Here is a 25552-nt window from a genome sequence, read left to right as displayed (position 1 = left end):
CTCCATCAGAAAGGATGAATACCCAACTTTCTTATCAACATGGATGGGACTAGAAGAGATTATGCTGAGTGAAATAAATCAAGCAGAGAGAGTCAATTATCTTACGGTTTTGCTTATTTGTGGAGCATAAGGAATAACACAGAGGACATGGGGAGATGGAGAGGAGAAAAATTGGGGGAAATTGGAGGGGGAGACTAACCATGAGAGACTGTGGGCTCTGAGGAACTAACTGAGGGTTTTGGAGGGGAGGGAGATGGGAGGTTGAGTGAGCCTGGTGGTGGGTATTATGGAGGGCACTTACTTGCATGGAGCACTGGGTGTGGTACATAAACAATGAATTCTGGAACACTGAAAAGAAATTTAAAAAAAAATTTTTTTTACTGTGTTATGTTAGTCACCATACAGTACATCATTAGTTTTTGATGTGCTGTTCCACGACTCATTGTTTGGGTATGACACCCAGTGCTCCATGCAATCCATGCTCTCCTTAATACCCATCACCAGCTCACCCATCCTCTCACCCTGCTCCCTTCTAAAACCCTCAGTTTGTTTCCTAGAGTCCATAGTCTCTCATGGTTCATCTTCGACTCTGATTTCTCCCCCTTCATTTTTCAGTTCCTCCTTAATGTCCTTCGTGCTATTCCTTATGTTCCACAAATAAATGAAACCATATGATAATTGACTCTCTCTGTTTGACTTACTCACTTAACAGTCTCCTCCAGTCCCATCCATGTTGATACAAAAGTTGGGTATTCATCCTTTCTGATGGCTGAGTAATATTCCACTGTGTATATATATGGACCACATCTTCTTTATCCCTCTGTCTGTTGAAGGGCATCTTGGCTGTTTCCAGTTTGGCTATTGTGGACATTGCTGCTATGAACATTAACTATAGCACCATGCTGTACATTACATTTCATTATTTATTTGTTTTGTAAGTGTAAGTTTGTACCCCTTGACTCCCTTCAGTGATTTCACCCCACCCTGTGCCTATGGCAACCACATGTTCTCCCTCTCTCTCTCTATTTTGCTTAGCTGTTTCTTTTTTTAAATTCCACATATAAGTGAAATCATACAGTATTTGTCTTTCTCCTTCTGACTTGTTTCACTTAACGTAATTCCCTCAAGGTCCATTCGTGTTGTCACAGACAGCAAGATTTCATACTCTGTATGGCCAAATAATATTCTATTGTATGGATACACCACATTTTCCTTATCCATTCGTCCATCAGTGATCACTTAGGTTTTGTCCTTATCCTGGTTATTGTTAGTCATGCTGCAATGAACATGACTGTCCATATATCTTTTTGAGTTAGTGTTTTTTGTTTTCTTTGAACAAATACCCAGAAGTGGAACTATTGGATCATATGGTAGTTCTGTTTTTAATTTTTTGTTTTGTTTTGTTTTAATTTTTTGAAGAACTTCCCATACTGTTTTCCACAGTTACTGCACCAATTTACATTCTCACCAACAGTACACAACGGTTCCCTTTTCTCAACATCCTGGCAACACTTGTTTTTGGTTGGTATATTTTTTTAATAATAGTTATTCTAACAGGTATGAGATGATATTTCATTGTGATTTTGATTTGCTTTCTCTAATGATCCATGATGTTGAACATCTTTTCATGTACCTATTGGCCATCTGTGTCTTTGGAAAAATGTCTGTTTAGATATTCTGCCCACTTTTAAATCAAATTCTTTGGTCTTTTGCTATTGAGTAGTAGGAGTTCTTTATTTAGGATATTAACCCATTATTAGCTACAAGATTTACAAGTAATTTCTTCTTTTCAGTAGGTTGCCTTTTCATCCTCTTGATGGTTTCCTTTGCTGTAAAGAAGCCTTTGAGTTTGATGCAGTCTCATGTGTTGATTTTTGTTTTTGTTGCCTTTGCCTTTAGTGTCAGTTTCAAAAAATCATTGACAAGACTAACGTCAAGGAGCTGACTGCCAATCTCTAGGAGTCTTTTGGTTTCAGGTCCTACATTCAAATTTTGTGCCATTTTGAGTTAATTTTTGTTTAAGGTATAAGATAGTGGTCCAATTTCATTCTTTTGCATATGTCCATCCAACTTGCACAACACCATTTATTGAAGAGACTATCCTTTTTCTCATTGTATATTCTTGGCTACTTTGTCATAAATGAATTGACCATATATACATGGGTTTATTTTGGGGGTCTTTTTTCTGTTTCATTGATTTGTGTGTCTTATTATGCCAGCACCGTACTATTTTGAGTGCTATAGTTTTATAATACATTTTGAAATCAGGGAGCATTTTGTTCTTTTTCAAGATTGCTTTGGCAGTTTGGGCTCTTTGGTGGTTCTGTAGAAATTTTAGAATTGTTCTAGTTCTGTGAAAAATGCCATTGGATTTTGATAGGGATTGCTTTGAATCTATAGATTGCTTTGGTCAGTATAACAATATTTGTACTTCCAGAAAATATTAATTCTTCCAAACTATGAGCATAGAATATCTTCCATTTATTTGTGTCATCTTCAGTTCATTTCATCAGTGTCTTACAGTTTTAAACGTACAAATCTTTCACCTCTGGTTGAATTTGTTATTAGGTATTTTTTTTTCTTTTAGATGCAGTTATGTGGGATTATTTATTCTTAATTTCTCTTTCTGATAGTTTGTTATTAGTGTATAGAAACACAATAGATTTCTGCATATTGATCTTATATTTTGCAACTCTACTGAATTCATTTATTAGCTCTCGTGTTTTTTGTGGAGTCTTTAGAGTTTTCTATACATAGTTTCCTGTCATCTGCAAATAGAGTTTTACTTCTTCCTTTCGAATTTAGATCCCTTTTCTTTTTCTTACTTATTGCTAAGGCTAGGACGCCTAACACTATGTTAAATAAGAGTGGGAATCTTCTCTTGTTGCTGATCTTAGAGGAGAAGATTTTCATCACTGAGTATGATGTAGCTGTGGGCGCATCATATATGGCCTTTCTTATGTTGAGGTACATTCCTCTACACTCACTTTGTTGAGAGGACTTTTCAGGTAATTTTAAATTGAGTAAATGCAGACGTGAAAAGTAAGTATATTTCGATTTCCAAATTTTTGCATAAAAATTAAAACTAAATTCATTAAAATTAATAGAAACAATTTCATTTTGTTCTTCCCATTGTTGGGAGAAGAATATGATAAAAAACTGGCAACTCTCCTGTCTTATCTATTGCTCTAATCTCCACTCCCTGGGTGTTTTGGTTTGTTTTTTGCTTCTTTTTTGCTTTTCCTCTGCCAGTGTGCCTTGTCTCTTGTAATGTTTGCCAAATTTATTTTAACAGTAATAACATTTTAAACTTATTCTTGATTTTACATTATGCGGAATTGTTTTTTAAGTCTTTATTTTTCATACTCTGCCAGTAATCTTATAATGTATCATTTTATTCTCCCTCCCCTATGCATATTTTCTACACATTTACAGTAGTGAATCATTTGTCATTCTAGTGCGAAAAATTAAGTTCTGATAATGAAGATCTCTTAGCTCGTATTGAGACACTGCAGTCTAATGCGAAGTTATTAGAAGTACAGATTTTAGAAGTCCAAAAAGCCAAAGCAGTGGCAGACAAAGAGCTGGAAGCTGAAAAACTTCAGAAAGAGCAGAAGATAAAGGTAAAAACAGTTCTGTGGGATTAGTTCATGTTATATTTTTCATCATATTATTTAAGTGAAGGAAAGACTTTATAATGAGTAGCATTTCTGAATTCAAGAGTGAAAGAGTTCATTAATTCCTGAATGTATAGTGTATGTCAACTATGAAGTTGAGAATCCCAAGCTATGATTTTGGGATGTCTGTTTTTTAAATATTAAAAGATTTTCAAGCTCTTTATATTACAGTTTGTCAGATTTATTCTATAGACCCTTGCAAATACTTTTTTAATGTTGGTTTGTTTGGAGGGTGGAGTGATGATAGTATTATTTTTAATTGCAGGAGCATGCCAGTTCCATAAATGAACTTGAAGAACTTCAGCTACAGCTTCGAAAGGAAAAGAAACAGCTTCAGAAAACCATGCAAGAATTAGAGCTGGTTAGAAAGGTAAAATAAAACACCAGATTCAAAACGGAGGTCAATATTCACAGTGTTAAACAATTCTGATAGTTTAGAAAGGAAATATTTCAAAAATGAGGTTTTTGAGGAACTAACATAATCGTGTATAAATTGTTAGCCTCAAAAGAATGAAGGTTTAAGATTTCTCTCAGTCCTATCTTCTCAGAAAAATCTAGGCTCACAGATGGTTTGATACTTCATTTTTTTTTGTCCAGGATTGTTAAAGGACACATGAAGTTTTAATTAATGTCAAGAGATGGAATTCATAATATACTTAAAACTTTGACTAATTTTTCTCTGCTTTTTTCAAAGCTGAGGCTAAAAAGCAGGGTGTTGTAAGAGTTACTTAAATGTTAATGTTTTATAAATGAGAACTCCATGAGTAGAACTGTCAATTGTGGTTAATGAAAATTCTGATGAAATTTGATGAAAATACTTTATAAAAGTACAAAAATAGAAGGTACCAACTGTAGCTTCATATGATGTGTAAACTTACTGTGTTACAGAAAAGCATTAATGGAAAGTGTTTATTCCTTTGACATAATTTACAGTTATGCAATTAGCAATATTACAAATAAGATTAACTGATCTACTATTATGTGGATCTTTCATTTCTCATACGTGCAGGATGCCCAGCAAACCACATTGATGAATATGGAAATAGCTGATTATGAACGTTTGATGAAAGAACTGAATCAAAAGTTAGCTAATAAAAACAGCAAGATAGAAGATCTGGAGCAAGAAATTAAAATTCAGAAGCAGAAACAAGAAACCCTGCAAGAAGAAATGAGTGAGTAAAACAAAATTTACTTTAACTTACCATAATTTCATTATAACAGAACACAGGCAAGCAATATTAGTTGTGCATTTCACCAGTCTTTGACTACCAACAGATCTTTCACACAGTGCTAAATATTCTTAAGGACCAGGAGGGTTGTAAAACCATTTTTTGTTGAGATGTGTACAGTCTGTGTTGGTGCATAATGCAGTCATTTACGTAAACATTTTTTAAGTACCTGCTGCATGAGTGATAAGATTTTTTTTAAATGTTTTATTTTTTTTTTTTTCAGCGAAACAGTCTTCATTGTTTTTGCACAACACCCAGTGCTCCATGCAATATGTGCTCTCCCTGTTACCCACCACCTGGTTCCCCCAACCTCCCACTCCCGCCCCTTCAAAACCCTCAGGTTGTTTTTCAGAGTCCATAGTCTCTTATGGTTCGCCTCCCCTTCCAATTTCCCTCAACTTCTTTCTCCTCTCCATCTCCCCATGTCCTGCATGTCATTTGTTATGCTCCACAAATAAGTGAAACCACATGATACTTGACTCTCTCTGCTTGACTTATTTCATGAGTGATAAAAAGATTTTTAAAAAATGGTCTTGTTCACGATTTGCTGCTTGTCAGCAGAGTGGGGTCATTTAAATAACAGTGAAATCTTTTTTTGAGGTGATTATATTCCATTCTCTCCATAAAATAATTTCTAACTTTGAGCATCTAAAATTATATATCCCTTTAGGCACCCCTTCAGCCACATCTCATAAATTGGTATGTTGTAGTTCTGATTTTAATTCAGCTCAAAATATTTTTAAAATTCCTTTGGATTTCTTCTTTGACCCATGGGTTATTCAGAAATGTGTTGTTTGATTCACTTAAAGGAATTTCACTTGTCTTTCTGTTAATGATTTCTATCTGATTTCTTTTGTGGTTAGAGAACATACTGTGTATGATTTCAGTCCTTTTAAGTTTATTGAGTTTTGTTTTATGGCCTAGAATAAGATTTCTTTTGGTGAATGCTCCGTAGGCACTTGAAAACGTGTTCAATGTTAGTTGTTGGATAGTGTTCTAACTAATGTCAGTTAAATCAAGTCAGCTGACAGTTCAGGTTTTCTATATTTTTAATGATTTTCTGACTCCTGCTCTACCAAGTACTGAGAGAGATACGTTGAATTTCCTGAACATAACTGTGGGTTTCTTTCTCTTTTCACTTTTGTCAGTTTTGACTTCATGTATTTAGGAACTCTGGAATTAGCTACATAGACATTTAGAATCATTACTTGCTCTTGGTAATTTAATTTCTCTGTTACTGTGAGGTGTGTTTTTTTATTACTGGTAATGATTCTTTTTCTAAAGTCCACTTTGATATTAATATAACCACTTCAGCTTTCTTTTGTTTGTTGTTTACATGGCATGTTTTTTTCCCATCCTTTAACTTTATACCTAAGTCTATAGTGTTTCTTTAAGACAGCATATAGTTGAGTCTTCCCTTTCTTTCCAAACTGACAGCCTCTGCTATTTAAACGGAATGTGTAAGTTACTTATTTTTAACATAACTATTTATGTGATTAGGTCTAAACCTACTACCTTGCTGACTGTTTCTATTTGTCTTATAGTTTTTTTCCTTTTTCCTCTTTTTCTGCCTTCTTTTCAATTGAGTAATTTATATGATGCCTTTTTTTTTTTTTAAGATTTTATTTATTTACTTGACAGACAGAGATCACAAGTAGGCAGAGAGGCAGGCAGAGAGAGAGAGGAGGAAGCAGGCTCCCCGCAGAGCAGAGAGCCTGATGCGGGGCTCGATCCCAGGACCCTGGGATCATGACCTGAGCCGAAGGCAGAGGTTTTAACCCACTGAGCCACCCAAGTGCCCCTATATGATGCCATTTTTATCTCCATTATTAGCTTATTAGCTATACCTTTTGTTAGTTTTAGTGGATGCTTTAGGCTTTATGTCATGAGCTTATTACAGATTACTTCTAAGTAAATTATACCTACTTCATATGTAGACTAAGATTCTTAGTAATGCTGCTTATTCCCCCTGTTTTGTCCTTTATGCTATTTTGTCATACATTTTACTTCTACATGTATCATAGACTTAATAATTGTGTTATTTTTGTTTGAAAATAGTTATCTTTTTTTTATTTCTTATTTTTTTATAAACATATAATGTATTTTTATCCCCAGGGGTACAGGTCTGTGAATCGCCAGGTTTACACACTTCACAGCACTCTCCATAGCACATACCCTCCCCAATGTCCATAACCCCCTTCCCCCTCTCCCAAACCCCCTCCCCCCAGCAACCCTCAGTTCGTTTTGTGAGATTAAGAGTCACTTATGGTTTGTCTCCCTCCCAATCCCATCTTGTTTCATTTATTCTTCTCCTACCCCCTTAACCCCCCCATGTTGCATCTCCACTTCCTCATATCAGGGAGATCATATGATAATTGTCTTTCTCCAATTGACTTATTTCACTAAGCATGATACCCTCTAGTTCCATCCACGTCATCGCAAATGGCAAGATTTCATTTCTTTTGATGGCTGCATAGTATTCCATTGTGTATATATACCACATCTTCTTTATCCATTCATCTGTTGATGGACATCTCGGTTCTTTCCATAGTTTGGCTATTGTAGACATTGCTGCTATAAACATTCGGGTGCACGTGCCCCTTCGGATCACTACGTTTGTATCTTTAGGGTAAATACCCAGTAGTGCAATTGCTGGGTCATAGGGTAGTTCTATTTTCAACGAAAATAGTTATCTTTTAAAGAGAGATCAGCAAACCAAGACCCACAATAGCTGTGTGTCATATGAAGGTTTTATTGAAATACAGCATTGTCCATTTGCATCGTCTATGGCTGCTTTCATGCTACTCAGAACAGTTGAGTAGTTGTAACAGACTCTATCACCTATTATCTCACCCTTTAAAATGTTTTCCAATCCCAGAGGAGAAGGAAGTTGAGGGAAATTGGAAGGGGAGGCGAACCATAAGAGACTATGGACTCTGAAAAACAACCTAAGGGTTTTGAAAGGGCGGGAGTGGGAGGTTGGGGGAACCAGGTGGTGGGTAATAGGGAGGGCACGTATTGCATGGAGCACTGGGTGTTGTGCAAAACAATGAATACTGTTATGCTGAAAACAATTAATTAATTAATTAAAAGTTTAAAAATAAAATAAAATAAAATGTTTCCAATCCCTGTTTTTTTTTTTTAAGATTTATTTATTTATTTGAGTGAGAGAGAGCATGAGAGGAGAGAATGTCAGAGGGAGAAGCAGACTCCCATCAGAGCTGGGACCCCAATGCAGGACTCGATCCCAGGACTCCGGGATCATGACCTGAGCCGAAGGCAGTGGTTTAACCAACTGAGCCCCCTAGGCGCCCTCTAATCCCTGTTTTAAAGAAATGAAAAACCAGAGAATTTTTTTTTTATATTTGCCCACATATTTACCATTTCTGGTGCTCTTCATTCCTTTTTGTATATCCAAATTTCATCAAATAAGGTTTTCCTTTTGCTTGAAGAACTTCTTTTAACATATCTTGTGTTTTTTTTTTTAAGATTTTTTTTTTTTATTTATTTGTCAAAGAACACAAGTAGGGGGAGCGACAGGCAGCAGGAGAAGCAGGTTCCCCGCTGAGCAGAATCCTGTTGTGGGACTCGATCCCAGGACCCTGGGATCATGACCTGAGCTGAAGGCAGACACTTAACCAACTGAGCCACTAAGGCGCCCCTAACATATCGTATAATGTAGGCTATAGGCATTGAATTCTGTAATGTTTTATTTGCCTAAAAAAAAGGTCTTCATTTTTGAAAGATAGTTTTGCTGGGAAGCATCTGGGTGGTTCAGTCAGTTAAGCGTCCAGTTCTTTGTTGGCTCAGTCAGTTAAGCATCCAGTTCTTTGTTTCAGCTCAGGTCATGATCTCACAGTTGTGGGATTGAGCCCTATGTTGGGCTCTGTGCTAAGTGTGGAGTCTGCTTTAGATTCTTTCTCCCCCACTGACCCTCCCTGTACATGCATTCTCTCTTTTTCTAAAATGAATAAATCTTTAAAGAATAATAATAATAATTTTGCTGAGTATGGAATTTTATGGTGGGTCTTTTTTCACTGTTTATATCCTGCTTGTGTTTTGTTGAGTTTCTTTGTTGTATGTAGTTTTTCTAGTTATCTTCAAATATATCATATTTTTCACCATTACTTACTATTTTTTGGTCTAAATCCTCTTCCTTTTTTTTTCCCCAAGACTCCAATTACACACATTAGACCACTTGATATAGTTTCATAGGTTAGTGATGCTGTTTATTTTTTTCTTCACTTCTCTCCTTTTTTCACTTTTATTAATAATAGAATATAGTTTCAATTCTAGTCGTTTCTTATTATTAAATAGCCTTTAAATCCTCTCATCTTCATCTAGCGATATTTTCACTTTAGATACTATATTTTTCATCTCTGGAAATTCCATTTGTGTTTTTTTGTTCTTTTTTTTTTTTTTTCTTTTCATTATATTCATGTTTTCCTTCAAATCCTAAATAATACTCTATAATTTCTTGTTCTAATTCTACTGATTTTCTTTTTCTCCTGTTATAAGTAATATTTTCCTGCTTCTTTGCATGGGAAATAATTTTTTAAATTGGTGTGAATTTTACATTGTAGAATGCTAGATTTTTTTGTATTCATTTACAGAGTTAAACTTTGTCAGGTCATTTGTGGATCACTTTTATCATTTTGTGGCTTGTTTTTCATCTTTTTTAAAACAAGTGTGGCGTACACTTTCCTATAGATTTAGTTTAGTCCCTCACCTAAGGTGGGGAGTCTTCTGATGTCTACTGAGTGCCCGTGTATTAAACGAAGTCTCTTTACTTTGGCTGGTGGGAACGATGTATAGCCTCTGTGAGCCCTGGGAATTGTTCCAGTTGTAGCTTTGTATTCACTGTTCTTTCCCCAGCCATTGTTCTTTGCATCTCAGCAAGACTACTGCTCTATTTGGGATTCCCCTCCTGTTCCACAGTCTAGAAATTGCCTCCAGACAGAAAGCTAGAACTATAACAGGGCTCACCGTATTTACCTTCTCAGAGATCACAGCTAGATTTCAGGAATTTTAATATAGTTTGTTCAGTTTTCTAATTGTTTACAGCAGAAGGTATGCCTAAGTCTTGTTACTCCCTCCTGATGAGAAGCTGAAGTTCATAAAATGATTTTCATTGGCTGCAAAGATATTACTGTACAAGATTTTAGATACATAAATGATGAGGAAATGGGATAAAGGGAAACATTGAGATGTAGGACTATACAGTGAAGTCAAGGATAAGATCAGGACATAAAGTATCTGTTTTGTGTACTTTTGCTATCACTAAGGTCTCCATAAAATGGCTTTGAGCTTCCCAGAAGCCATGCAAATGTGATGCTCATCAGCAACACAGCTTTTCCTGGTACTTAGATGTGTGAGAGAAGTTTTTTTTTGGTTTGTTTGTTTTTTTAAGATTTTATTTGTTTATTTGACAGAGATCAGAAGTAGGCAGAGAGGCAAGCAGAGAGAGAGAGAGGAGGAAACAGGCTTCCCGCTGAGCAGAGAGCCCGACGTGGGGCTCGATCCCAGGACCCTGGGATCATGACCTGAGCCAAAGGCAGAGGCTTTAACCCACTGAGCCACCCAGGTGCCCCGAGAGAAGTTTTTTTAAAGACATTTTTAATAAAAGGACCACTGTGTCTTATGCAGCAATGCTCCCAGACCTAACTTAAATATCACCGTGTATCCGTAGAGCTTTTTGGAAAGCCCAGGCACAAATGTAAAGAATCAGAATCTTAAAAAGGTGGGGCCTTGAAATCTGTGTTTTCAAAAGTCTCATATGTGATTTTTGAAGTTAATGCTACTTTGGGAATATCAAAACCCAGAAATAGCAAAATTAAAGCCACCAAATCAATAAATAATGTTTAGTAAGAATCTATTTTACATATAAAAACAGACCATGAACTGGGAGTTTTCAAATTCAAAGACTGATAGCCTAGAATGGCTTATAAAGTGAAACGAGGGACCTCTGGGTGACTCGGCTAAGCGTCTGCCTTCGGCTCAGGTCATGATCTCACGGTCCTGGGATCGAGTCCCGCATTGGGCTCCTTGCTCAGTGGGGATCCTGCTTCTTCCTGCCGGCTGCTCCTCCTACTTGGGGCTCATTCTCTCTCTCTCTCTCTCTCTCTCTCACACACACACACACACACAAATAAAATCTTTAAAATAAAGTGAAACAAGCGAATGAATGTTACAATGATTGCTTATTACAGTGGGTGTTTCCAGATGACAAGTTCAGTTATTTTGCAGAATGAGCTAAATTAAGTTTCACTTGTGTGGCTTAAATGGTTTTATCTGCTCAGGCAATTTTCAAACCCTTTATTCATTTTATATTTAATTTTAACAGAAACCACTGATAATCTGGACTTGTATTCTCAGTGGCATTCCTGCAATAAATAAAAGTAGCACATCTCCCTTGACTACTTTGTAGTATTTCTTTCAGCCTGTAGCCAAATCAGTAAAGGTGATTCCATGAATAAACAAAACATTGAAGCCCCGTATGCAGAGTTCTGATGATCTACCTGCATCCAGGGGAAAAATTTAGAATACTCAGGTAATTGAACAGATTGTAGAGTTTCCCGACAATTCATTATGCATATATCTTTCGTTATGCACATACCATATTTTCCAACTATTTTCCCGATGCAAATTGAATAATAGAGCTCTAGGTTATATTCCTGCAATGCAAATATTTGGTTTTGTGAATTAGTGAATGTGTATATTTTTGATCATTAAGCTGAAAGAGAAGCTACTGATACCCTAGAAAAACTAAAAAGGCAAGCTTTTTCAAGAAGGCCATCCACTTCTCATTGATAAGTAAGTACAGAAATGAGTGGTACAAGCAGTGAGTGTTCTTTAAGAGTTCGGGGCGGGGCGGGGGGGGGGGGGGCAGGCAGGGTGCCGGGGTGGCTCAGTGGGTTAGAGCCTCTGCCTTCAGCTCAGGTCATGATCCCAGGGTCCTGGGATCAAGCCCCACATAGGGCTCTCTGCTCAGGAGCCTGCTTCACCCCACCTTTCAACCTAGTTGTGATCTCCGTCTGTCAAATAAATAAATAAAATCTTAAAAAAAAAAAAAAGAGTTCAGAGGGGGAAAAGATTCTGTAGACTGAAACAATTACAAATTGGGGCTCGAAGTAGATCTTAAAGGTAAGGTTTGGAGAGAAAAAGCATACTGAAAAAGGGTATTCCTTTTTGCAGCCATGAAATACAGCAAAATGAATGAGCAAAATAAAATATAGTATAATTTTAGAAGTCTTGACCAGTTGGAGTGAAAGGCTTGACCTGTTAGGGAGAAGTGAAGTACAATGAGGAAGACATTTTTGATCCAATTTGTGAAGTACCTGAAATCAACCAGAATATATTTGGGTCCTTTTTGAAGACAATGGAGAAAGATTGGTCTGCCAGCATATCAGATTAATTAGAATGGTATAGAATCTGTCAGAAACTACCAGGCTCGTAGGAACAAAGGTCTTGGAAGGCTGAGTTAAGGAGTTCCGGTGGAGTAGGAAAAAGATAGGAAGCATTCTGGACAATGTTCTGTGAAAAAAGAAAAAAAAAGTTGCCTAATAAATGAGCAACACACATTTAATCTGAAACCCCTCCAAAATCTGACTTTCCACCTTAATTCTCATTGCTCTCTCACAGATAGAGGGCTACTCATTTTTCCTGAGACATGATTTGTTGTTTTTCTGTATCTCTTCTCTAAAGGAAATCTCCTTTCATGCCCTCCCCCTCCTACCTCATGCCCACCCTTTAGAACCCTTCTTAATCTTAAATGTTTCCTGTTCTATGAAATTTTCCTTGTCCTTTGCAAACTCTACATAACCTTTAGCCCCTGTGGACACCCCACCCTGTAGCCTTTTGTATTTCTTTTGTAACATTTGTGTTTTGTTTTATGTTGTTATGTGAAATATTATCCCCCAATTTCATTTTTATCCTTTGAGCTCAGGAACTAACTATATCTAATCACAATTCCTGGAGCACTTAACAAAGGTTTCGTATGTAGTTTGTGCTTTATAAAACGCTTTTCAGAATTGAGCAAATAGTTGCCAGGAAATAACTAAATTAGACTTATCATAAAAGGGCATAGCTAAGATAATATTCTTACAGTATACCTGTTCATGTTTACCAAGTAATAAGGTCTGTATACATGGGTTTAACTACAGAAAGTTAATCATTGCTTATAAGATATTTTAGTAGCACAATTACATAGTGCCGATATAACTGGCCTAGACCAGGTGTCTAGCTCACTTTTTCTTGAAGGACCAGGAAATCTTTCTTCATGGCTTCACAGGCCCCATGGTCTCCATCATAGATACTCTTTATTTCTTTCACAACAGACTGTGGCCAGATTTTTGGGTACCTATGATCTAGACCATAAATCTACTCACTCCTATATGATATTTGTTGTTTATTTTTTACTTCTGTTAGTGTAAAAGTTTTTTGTTTTTATCATGGTTCAGTTTGTTCCTTAGTGAACTGTCACTGACAGTCCCATCCTACAAAACAATTAGTATCACGAAAACAACCAGGTGTGTGCCTCTATAGTAATATAATTGGAAATACATGGTACCACTTTTGAGGAACGTCTTAAAACTGAAGTTTTTATCTTTTCGATATACTCTTAAGTATATAACTTCATTTTAAAGGTACATACTGAAATATTTATAAAGGATTTCTTGTGAAGAACCAAAAACAAACAAAACCAAACCAGGAGGGCACAAGGATTAGGTGAGGGTATAGGTTAGGAGTTGGCAAACTTTTTCTATCAAGGGCCAGACAATAAATATTTTAGGCTTTGCAGGCCATCTTGTAGTCTCTATAACCATCATTGCGCTAAAGCAGCTATGAACAGTATGTAAATAAATAAGCTTGACTGTGTTCTAATAAAACTCTTTACAACAGGCAGCAGCCAGATTTTAGCCTGTGGGCCACAGTCCTGTTCTGGGTAGTAAGATTGACCATGTATTGGTAATTGGTAAAGCCGAGTGATAGGTACAGTGAGTTTATTTTACTGTTGTCACAGCTGTCATGATGTTTGAAATATTTCAGAATAAAAAACTAAGACAAGTTTTTTTTTTTTTAAACAAGTTTCTTTTGAAGAGGGTAATACCAAGAAAAAAGACTTATCCATTTATTTAAATTCCTTCATAAAAATTATTTAAGGGCACCTGGGTGGCACAGTCATTTGAATGGCTGACTCTCTGGTTTCAGCTCAGGTCATGATCTCAGGTCAGGGTCATGAGATCAAGCCCCACATTGGACTCTGCGCTCAGCACAGAGTCTGGTTGAGATTCTCTCTCTCCTTCTGCCCCTCCCCCTCCTGTGCTCTTTCTCTCTCTCTAAAGTAAATAAATAAATATTAAAAAAATACTTCAGGGGCACCTGGGTGGCTCAGTGGGTTAAGGCTCTGCCTTCTGCTCAGGTCATGATCTCAGGGTCCTGGAATCAGGCCCTGCATCGACTCTCTGCTCAGCAGGGAGCCTGCTTCCTCCTCTCTCTCTGCCTGCTTCTCTGCCTACTTGTGATCTCTCTCTCTCTGTCAAATAAATAAATAAAATCTTTAAAAAAAATAAAATTAAATTAAAAAATAAAAGCTGGATACCTTATTAAAAAAAACCCGTTTAATCTGTTCTGAAATTATTTCCTTTGCTAGCTTCACTACAGTCTTCAGTGCAACAGTATGAGGAAAAAAACACCAAAATCAAGCAGTTGCTTGTGAAAACCAAAAAAGAACTGGCAGATTCAAAACAAGCAGTATGTTAATTTCCCAATTCCATATTTCATTTTATGTATTTATTAATCACTTCTTTTTTTAATTTAATCAAAATTCTTATTCTGTAGGAAACTGATCACTTAATACTTCAAGCAACTTTGAAGGGTGAACTGGAGGCAAGCCAGCAACAAGTAGAAGTCTATAAAGTAAGATTCTTTTTACTTTTTAGGATTTACAAAAAAATTTCCACATAGAAATAAGCTACTATGTAGGGAATTTTCTAAATATCTTTACGTACATATTTTTATACACACACATTTTTCCCCCTAGATATCCTTCATTTGAAAAAGTAGAAGCAGTAAGAATGGCATATAACTGGAGTATCCCCTTAAGATGTAGCTTAAGCTAAAGGGGATTTTGGAAATATTTGAGGCACTAAAAATAAATATAACATAAAATATAAGATAAACATGGCCCCAGACCTGCATCTGAGCTTTTTAAATGATCTGAGTTTCTGAAAGTCACAAGAATAAAAATGGTTTTCTATATGTATGTTGTATTCATGTTATATGTATATTTATATTATTTATATATTTTTATATCTATTTATATTTTATCTATAATGTATATATATCTATAGTATATAGTATATATTTATAGCATATCTATTTATAATATGTATTTTATATATATTTCTATAATTTATAATATATATTTTTATATCTATTTTATATATGCTTATATATAAATCATATCTATTTACATATAGTTTTATCTATTAATATGTATTTTTATACCTATTTTTATATTTTTATCTAGATACCTATATATTTTTTATATCTATTTATATATCTTTATATCTACTTTACTATTTATATTTATATATATCTTTATATTTTTATATATATGTCTACTTATACTATTTGTATATATTTTTATATGTATTCAATAAACGTTGAACTGTAACAAATAGTCTGGAATTTTTTTTTAATCACGGTTTTAATTTAAGGAAAACAAATAATTTATTGGGAAAATGTTCTATTATATTCCCAATACTCTTTCAGTAATAGTAGTTTTTTTTATCAGTTATATACACTCATGATTCAAAACTCAAGTATGTTTTTAGGGGTGCCTGGGTGGTTCAATGGGTTAAAGCCTCTGCCTTCGGCTCAGGTCATGATCTCAGGGTCCTGGGATCGAGCCCCACATCAGGCTCTCTGCTCAGCAGGGAGCCTGCTTCCTCCTCTCTCTCTGCCTGCCTCTCTGCCTACTTGTGATCTCTCTCTCTGTGTCAAATAAAGAAATAAAATCTTAAAAAAAAAAAAAAAAACCTCAAGTATGTTTTTAAGGACAGTCTCTTTAGCCAGTTTACTAGAGCTTAATTGAAAGGTTTTGCCCCAGATTCAGCTGGCTGAAATAACCTCCGAGAAGCACAAAGTTCACGAGCACCTGAAGACCTCTGCCGACCAGCACCAGCGCACACTGAGCGCATACCAGCAGAAAGTGACAGCCCTTCAGGAAGAGTGCCGCGTTGCCAAGGTACGTGCCTCACAGAGACCTGGCAGACAGATGTTACCACCTAGCAGGCAGTTCACATAAGGGCTGTGGTCTCGCCTTTTAGGATTTGCTGTTGTTTAAGAGCACTTGTTAAAAGTAAGTACCTGTTGCAGCTCATCTGACCTGAACCCCAATCCCATCCAGTCCTCTCACTTGCATAACCTTTTTTTGTTAAAAGGGAAGACGTCGTTTCCATTTTAAACTTGTTTTGCAATTTCTGTGTGTAAGAGTTATTTTCTTTTAATTTTATGCTTTATATAGTTCTTTCTGAGGGCCAAATGATTATAAACTAATACTCTGATAGAATGGTTGTGAGGGCCTACTTTCTTCAGCATGCAAAGCAGACCCAGTACAGTAGCTTTGTGAGAGGTGCAGCTCTGATATGAGCCAGTTTGGCAGAAGGGTCCCAGGAGAGCAGGTTGGGAAAGTAGAAGACCTGGAATTTCATTTTTCCTGCTCTCTTTGGAAATCTGAAGTTTGAGTGGCTTAATTTCTTTGAATTTATTTTTCTTGTATTTATGAAAAGAGGAACTCACCATATATGAAAATCTTTCTAAGGTTTCAAAGGCAAATAGTGCCATTATAAAATCTATGGGTACTGACGCTACCAGGAGGAAAACGTGGTAGAAATATCTTTTGTCAAACAAAATTCTATCATTCAAATGCTTTTAAAAGGTTTTAAGACTTGGGCACCTTGTGGCTCAGTTGGTTAAGTGTCTGGCTTTGATGCAGATCCTTATCCTAGGGACCTGGGATCTAGCCATGTATCTGGCTTCCTGCTGAGCCAGGAGTCTGCTCTCCCTCTGCCCCTCCTCCTACTTTTGCTCTCTCTCTCTCAAATAAACAAATAAAATCTTTTTTAAAAAAATAGCTTTAAGGCCAACAGAAGCACACTTTTTAAAGGAAGTTAATCAAGGGGCTAAGGAGTACTGGACATTTTACTCATTTTCTAAAACACATTTTCATCTTAAATCATTACTCTGAAAGAAAATAGGATTACGTTACAATGAATCTGCAATAGAAAAATTATTCTTTCTTTTAAATGTTATAGGCAGAACAAGCTGCTATAACCTCTGAATTTGAGAGCTACAAAGTCCGAGTTCACAATGTTCTAAAACAACAGAAAAATAAATCTGTGTCTCAGACTGAAACTGAGGGAGCTAAACAAGAAAGGTAAGGTCTAAATTAAAAGAAACATCCAGGGTTCCCCCCTTTCCTCCAAAATAGATTCTCTACCAAGTAGGCTGAGAATCCTGCTTTGATTTCATTTGACTGAGGAATTTTACATGTAATGAGAACAGAGTTTCTTGGCTTCACTCTTTCTCCAGGCAGCAACAGGGAAACATCTCTATGACAGGCACTGTTAGAGACTCATAAAATAATATGTAAGCAGTGAAGCCAGAAAATAGGCTAAGTAGTGTTATCTTCTTATAGCAGGAACCGGTCAGAGCAGAAATACAGACATTAAAATTACATTATGATTAGTTTTTCCAATTTTGAAAATTGAGAAATAGAAGAATGAAATTGCTTTCTTGATATACCCACCATTAATTAGGCTAAACAGAGTTGCTTAAAAACATTTTATTTATTTCAAAAAGTTTTAAATTCTGTACTGAATTCTAGCCTAGAATTACGTTTTTCTTCTTAAATTTATGGCTGTCTCAATTATGTTTCAGTGGTATCTTGTTTATTGCATCTTTAAAACTAACATACAGATCATTTTTAAATTATTCAAAAATATACTAGGACTATGAAATAGAAGAATCTATAGCATGTGTGCTTGGTTTTTTAAGTAGAGGTTCAGTATTCAAAGTAATTTTTCATCTGCCTCTTACTGTTCTGAGTAGGACTAAATATCTGCAATGTTTGTATGATACTTTTCAGTCAAATATCTATTAAATATGGGAACTGTAGACTGAAAAATGAGATATTTTCTCTGTTAATAGCTCATCTTCAAATTTTAAAGTGAAATTGAATATTGACACCTTTAATATGAAAAGGTCAGCATTTGCAAGAGCCTTTTTTGATTATGCTGGAATTTTGGATTCATATTATTTTAATGTAAATGTTTTACATTCCTTCTGTTTTCTTATGCATAAAATAGTTTTTTCTAAAAAAGGAAACTCAGTGAATTGTATCAGTTGAGACAGAATGAGGGGCTTTCACTATTTGTTTTTTATACCATTCTTCTCATAATGGTTGGCTTACAACTACGTAATTTTTTTTTTAACTAAAAGCATAGTGCTATAACACAGTAGGCCATTTTGATGCTATTTAATAGTCTCTTCTCCATTTGAGTATGAAATTTGTAAGTTCAGAGATGGTTTTGAAAATCTGCAGGGACGGGAGGAGGGGGGGGGCGGCGCCTGCGTGGCTCAGTGGGTTAAAGCCTCTGCCTTCTGCTCAGGTCATGATCTCAGGGTCCTGGGATCGAGTCCCACATCAGACTCTCTGCTCAGCAGGAAGCCTGCTTCCCTTTCTCTCTCTGCCTGCCTCTCTGACTACTTGTGATCTCTGTCTGTCAAATAAATAAATAAAATCTTTAAAAAAAAAAAATCTGCAGGCCTAGGATGTAAAATCTGACTATAACATATATTTAATCCTAGTCTCCAAATTCTCCCAATTATTCAATTTCCTTTAGAATCGTCCATAATAATAGCAAGTGTATGACATTAAAAGATGAAATGATTAAAGTAATAAAATTTATTTGAAACCACAAAATCAGGTTTACCTCTTCTAAAACTTTTTGTAAAACTGTTTGTTTCAGAGAACACCTGGAAATGCTGATTGATCAACTAAAAATCAAATTACAGGACACCCAAAATAACTTACAGATCAATGTTTCTGAACTTCAGACATTACAGTCTGAACATGATACTCTCCTAGAACGGCATAACAAGATGCTTCAGGAAACTGTGTCCAAAGAAGCAGAACTCCGGGAAAAGTAAGGTTGCTGGCAGTACTGACAGTGTTTGCGCTGGGCAGCAAAATCTTTCTCTGTTGGAATTCCTAATGTGTTGTTCCTTGGGATAAATACAAATTGAAAATAAGAAATAGATATTTCTGGGGGCCCCTAGGTGACTCAACTGGTTAAGTGTCTGAGTCTTGATTTCTGCTCATGTCATGATCTCAGGGTCATGAAATGGAGCTCCTGGGATCTTTTTCCTCTGACTCTTTTTCCTCTCTCTAAAAAATAAATAATAATCTTTAAAAAAAAAAAGAAGAAGAAAAAGAAATAGATATTTCTAGAGGCTTAGTAACTTTGTTTTTCTACCTTAAAGGCCCCCTCCCATTTTGATAGTTTTTATACTTCACTTTTTTAAGAACAGTTAATTTTATCTGTTCACCCAGTAATCTGTTTCTCCTTTGGCTTTCATGGCCAGAATGTTTCTTTAAAAAAAAAGAAAGAAAGAAAGAAACCACTTTCCAACTGAGGTGTCAAATTACAAGCATTTTTCTTTTTCTCTAGAGGAAAACATTCACACAGCTGCTGACTCAAAAATAATATGGCACTTACCTTTGCAACTGTTTTCAACTTGTCATATTGTTACCTTTTGTTAATCAGACTTTAAATAGGCATCAGGGGTATTGGCAGGAGGAACAGATTATTGTGAACAAGGAAATTTGAATTCCTGTAATGAAGAAATTGGGTGGTAATATCTGTTGTACCTTAGACTAAGGAAAAGAGTTCTTCATTGAGCACCAAGTGTGTTGGAATACTTTATATATTTCAGGTATGCTGTTAATCCTTATCTAATTGATGGTAATCTTGAAAGCTTCATCTTCTTGGCTTTTTAATCTTTTAATAGTGTAATTTATATATGTTAACCATGTAAATCAAAAGTTTCAGGGAAGATCTACCAATTTTCTAGCTACCTATCACAAGGGTTTACTGGGAGATTTGCTGAAATACAGCGATGCTTGCTATTTACATCAGAAATTTCCCACATTGATTCTTTACTCTAGAAAAGTTATTGCAAATTATATTGCTAAGACAAAGTGCAAGTGATGCCTCTAAAGTTCAGTGACTATTTTTGGGAGGGCCTCTACTATGTGCCAGTCTCTCTTAAGTACTAGAAATTCACAACATTTTGAGGTACCTGTAGAGGTCTTATTCCTTCTTCAGAAATATTAAGAATAATGTTGTTACTGTCTGTCCCCCAGAGTGAAGCAATAGCCTTTTCTTTATAAATTCTCTTCTTTTTAAGCATCTTAATACTCATACTTTCCCCATATGAGATTATAAAAATGGCTCAAGAGGAATAACTAGACTGACCAACTAATACTTATATTGCCCAGAGGATCCGGCTATATAAACACCCCCGTAACAGCTGAGACATAGTAAGTTTCCATCAGCATAGTCATTCTGGGTCCAGGTTGGAGTTCAGGCTTTTAGCTCTTAAGTAGGTAAAGTCAGATGTGTCACTGAGACCACCTGCAAACTACCAGCCTTACTTCCAACCTAGCTCTAAAATGTAGCGATTATCTTCCTTAGGAAATTGTTGTTGCAGCTGCTGATGGTTTTTCCTTTACTTTCATACTAGTGTTTGAACAGAATGCTCCCAGAAAAATGCAGATTTGAGGAGTAACGTATACAGTAGCATTTTCTGAACTGATCATTTGTGAACTTGACCCTTCAGAAACCTTTTCTGAAACATACGATATTTTTATTGTATGTCACTTTCAGCCACTAAATCTTGTCTTAAAACCTTATGTAGTGTGCATATGTGTAGCACATAGATAAAAAATCTTGGAATGCTATGTGCTAAACCATTAACAATGTCTACCCCTGGAGCTGGGATTTTACACTGCAAGGGGTGGGAGTGAATAAGAGAGAGCTCTCACTTTTTTCTATAATTGGTTCCATATTACTTGAAATTTTATGAGAGCACTTGTGGTACTTGTGGCTCTCTGGCATAAAAAGAAAACTTTTTTTCTTTTTACTTTTTTTTTTAAACCAAAGCCAAATGTAAAACATCAAGACTACAAGAGAACCATGGAAAATGGTGTTCCCAAATGATAGTTCCACTGACTAGTACCAAGCTGATTAAATAAAAATCACATGGAAAACTGCTAAAAGTAGGCGATTTCTAGGACCACCTTTGAAAATTCTGATTCAGTGGCTCTAGAATGAGAACTGGATGTCTGTATTTTTAACAAGGGGCCCAATGATTCTAATGTGCAGTGAGATTCAAAAACAGCCGTAGTAAACCAAGCCTTTGTGTTTCAGAGTGTTACGTTAATTGGCTCAAAAATGATTCAGAAAACTTCCTTTAAGGCTTTCCTTAAGACTTTATTTATGAATCAAAAGAACATACTCTTTTTCCTGTTTTCAAGGTAATAAGAAAAAGATACCCTATGCTTATATGAGCATCCACATAAGATAACCTGAAAGGGGGACTGATTTAAAGTATGTATTATGCTCTAAATTTAGTCCTGTTTTCTGATAAGTGATGAAGGAAGTTCCTCATCTGAACCATTGTAACATAGTTACTCAAACAAGGTTTCTTGAATTACAGAACACAGAGATGATTTGAACGAGATGAGTCCCCAGACGGTTAACACAGCGAATACCATTAGAGATGCTTAGCAATTGTCTACGGCCATACCACCCTGAAGGCGCCCGATCTCGTCTGATCTCGGAGATGCTTAGCAATTAATTCATACATTTTAATAGATATCTCAGGGCTAATTATCAGGTAGAACCCAGTTGAGAAAAGCTGAGTCAACATGTCAAGTTGAAAGATCTGCTATGAAATTAAGTTCCTCTCACCCTTCAGGTTGTGTTCAATACAGTCAGAGAACATGATGCTGAAATCGGAACACACACAGACTGTGAGTCAACTCACATCCCAAAACGAGGTCCTTCGCAGCAGCTTCCGTGATCAAGTGCGCCATTTGCAGGAAGAGCATAGAAAGACCATGGAAACTTTACAACAGCAACTGTCCAAGGTGGAAGCTCAGCTTTTCCAGCTTAAGAGTGAACCAACCACAAGAAGTATGTGTGTGTGCATGAGAGCATCAGTCATTCACCTTTGCTCACGTAGTTACATTACTTAAATATATTCATCACAGATCCCTAAGAAAAAAGAAAATTTACTAGGTGACAACCAGTGCCAATTCTGTGATTAAAGAATTTTGGTTTTGCTTACTGAGAAGATATTTGAACCATTTGAACCCTTCCTGATTATACTTATAGCAGCCTGTATCACCTCTTCCAGTATTGATTTTCCTGTATCTGTTCCCCTCCATGTAATGCCATTTCCTGTTCTCTGACTCGGACATACTCTGCAGTCTCCTGACGTGTGTCCAAATTCCAGTATTCACTGAATCCGTTTGGTGTTCTCCATTGTTAGTCATCAAATATATCTATTTTATAATTAGGAATATTAGAATGAAAGGCTTAGAAATACCCAAGCCCCACTGAACTTATAGGATTGATTGGTCAGTATAGCTTCTTCCCTTTAAAATTTCTCCTTAGTTGGAGATTTAGTTCAGCTACAGCTGGTATCTTCCATTCTCCACCGTGGACGAGATGGAAATGTGCCAGCCGAGATGAGGCTACATCATCTTTAAGGTATCAACTTTATACTTAATACCATTTACCTTGGAAAATGTCACCAGGACAGTGGCAGCAACGGGTCACTCATCAGGGTGCAAACCCAGCTTCAAGAAATTCAGCCTTGGCTGCCTGGGTGGCTCAGTTGTTAGGCGTCTGGCTTCAGCTCAGGTCATAATCCCAGGGTCCTGGTAGCAAGCCCCACATTGGGCACCCTGCTCAGCGGGAAGTCTGCTTTCCTTCTCCCACTCCCCCTGCTCATGTTCTTGCTCTTGCTGTTTCTCTCTCTGTCAAATAAATAAATAAAATCTTTAAAAAAAAAAAAAATTCAGCCTATGCTAAGAGTCATCAAAGGAAGTAATCAGTCAGGGAAACACAGTCACATGAGAGATTGTGATCTAGGAATCAGCAATGGAATAAGCAGTTGGCACAATATCAGAAATCCTGGAAAGTGCTTCAGCAAAGGCAGCTGGAGGCTAATGTTTGAGAAAAAAATCATGGAATGGAAAATAAATGAAATTGGAAGTTGAAAGATATGGCATAGAATTTGCTTCCTAACCCTGCTATGATGCCTTGGGCAAAGTCATTTAATTTCCCTGACTTTTCGTGTTTCTTGGGATTAATCAAGTAATGTGTTTGAAAGTGCCTTATAATTCTTACAGTTCTATCCAAGTGTTCACTATCAGCAAACAGGAAAGCCTGGCTGGGGGGAGTAAAATAGATTAGTTCCCTGCCCTGGGTGCTAGGCATTTCTTGGTTGAACACTGAAGATGTGAGGGGGCGATGGAAGGACCCAGCAAAGATGAAGGTGTAAGGTAGTGAGGAACAAGTACATCTGGTCAGCAAAGTTCAGCAAGTGTATTGTGTCAGAAAGTGTGCAGCTACCTGAACTACCTAATCTTCAAAAACAGTCTAGTTTGAGAATTTCTGCCATTATTCTGCAACTGTGTAGCCCTCCCTGTTATGGTATCTAGTAATAGAGCTTATCTTGGTGGTAGCAAATAATTTATAGTTTCTGTTGAAATTACTTAAACAATTAAAAGTTAATAACTAAGTTTTTAGGGCAGTCTTAGAAATTCTTTATGCACCATTTCTTGGTCTTCTAGTTACTGAAATTCCCTGTCATACCACTTGATATTCCTATGATCATTTTAATTTCATTGTGTATCCTGTGAATGCAGAATCCATGATTTTGAACAATCTCACACTTACTTTTTAACAAAAATTCAATAGGCCCAGCTTCGTCTCACCAACCTTTGAAGAACCTTCGAGAAAGGAGAAGCACAGATCTCCCCCTTCTGGACATGTATGCCATTACCCGGGAGGAGGGAGAAGGAATGGAGACAACCGACACAGAGTCTGTATCTTCCTCCGGCACTCACACACAGTCTTTAGAGCAGCTGCTTAATTCTCCTGAAACTAAACTGGGTATGTTTTTCCTCTTTAGCTCTACTGTCTTATCTAATAAATCCTAACTCTTAAGTTTTATGTGCTTTTTTGAGCTACTCTAAGAAAATTTTTTTCAGTATTCCATTCCAAATGGAAAACTCACCTGCAGAATGAAACAGTTGAGTTTTTTTAAATAAAATGCTGGTTCTGCCCAAAGCTTGAGCCAGATATAGATGGTTGGAAGTCCTATAGTGGTATCAGAAAGTAAGATGAACTATTCTCTCATCCTTCTAAGAATTTGACAGCTTTTATTTATTTATTCCTGTTAAATTTATTAAACATTCTAAAGCTTCAGTATATGTTAGTTTTACCTGTCATGAATGTTCACAATTCAAGGGGAATGCTGTTCTCTCCTGAAGCTTCAGGATCTAGAGTAAAGACTGTTTATGTCTTTGGTCACTGATCTTGGTGTGGATGGAAACTGCAATCCCACCAGGCAGGGTTAGTAATGATGACATGGAGGCATCACAAGAGAGTGGCAGCAGACTCCAGAATTATATCTGGCTTTGTGATTTTTGCCAGATTACTTATCAACTCTGAGCCTTTTCCCTCATCTACACAATTTGAATAATGATGCTTACCCACCTATAATATTCTTATGAGCATCCATGATATAAATGATTGGTAAATGTTATTACTTCCCTCGTTTATAAGTAGAACAACATAAACTCTTGGGACATAGAGGAGTGTGAGTGGGGAAACAAATTCTAGAATTGGGGCTCGTAGAGCTTGAATTCAATTAGATTATATACTTTACAACAGAGATTCTGCCTCATTTGTGTCACGTGGACATGTAACCTTTCAAATGAGATATGTTGAATAGAAGAATAACAGAGTGGGCGTGAGTAATACTGTAGAATAAGATATCTGTGCTTAGATACATTTCTTACTTAGAATCTTCATCTGTAATCTCGGATTTTGAAACTTAATGACTGGAACAACATCTTGCAGAGCCTCCTCTATGGCATGCTGAATTTACCAAAGAAGAATTGGTTCAAAAGCTCAGCTCCACCACGAAAAGTGCCGATCACTTAAACGGCCTCCTTCGGGAAACAGAAGCAACCAATGCAATCCTTATGGAGCAAATTAAGGTAAGGTCGATACTGCCACCCAAAAAATTCTTTCTGCAACAGGTTGGTTTTCTTGACCCTCCCCCCAACTCTCCAGATGAGACACATCCATCACATCTTCATTCTTTATGATGTTACATTCCTGAAACTGAGAAATAAAAATTGCTTTGGATATATATTATATAAAGACTAACTAAATTACTATCTTTTCTAAGAAACTATGATAGATTTAGAAATGGATTAGAGTAGGTCCATAAGTCATTGTTCCACATACGCTTATGGAAAACTTCAATGGGTAT

General features: G+C 36.4%; 1 protein-coding gene across 1 annotated transcript in view; it reads left to right on the top strand.

Moving 5' to 3' along the window:
• GCC2 (GRIP and coiled-coil domain containing 2) overlaps positions 1-25552 on the top strand; it is a 57178-nt gene that overhangs the window by 22767 nt on the left and 8859 nt on the right. The window contains exons 11-21 of the mRNA XM_045980874.1: positions 3459-3623; positions 3943-4047; positions 4687-4849; positions 14559-14659; positions 14747-14824; positions 16020-16157; positions 17227-17348; positions 18943-19119; positions 21956-22173; positions 23968-24162; positions 25135-25274. Coding sequence (XP_045836830.1) covers positions 3459-3623; positions 3943-4047; positions 4687-4849; positions 14559-14659; positions 14747-14824; positions 16020-16157; positions 17227-17348; positions 18943-19119; positions 21956-22173; positions 23968-24162; positions 25135-25274 — 1602 coding nt within the window. The remainder of the gene's footprint in view (positions 1-3458; positions 3624-3942; positions 4048-4686; positions 4850-14558; positions 14660-14746; positions 14825-16019; positions 16158-17226; positions 17349-18942; positions 19120-21955; positions 22174-23967; positions 24163-25134; positions 25275-25552) is intronic.

Source organism: Meles meles, chromosome 16, assembly GCF_922984935.1.
Source record: "Meles meles chromosome 16, mMelMel3.1 paternal haplotype, whole genome shotgun sequence".
NCBI classification, from domain to species: Eukaryota; Metazoa; Chordata; class Mammalia; order Carnivora; family Mustelidae; genus Meles; species Meles meles.
Note: the sequence above shows the minus strand (reverse complement) of the source record. Positions and strands in the feature narration are given on the sequence as shown.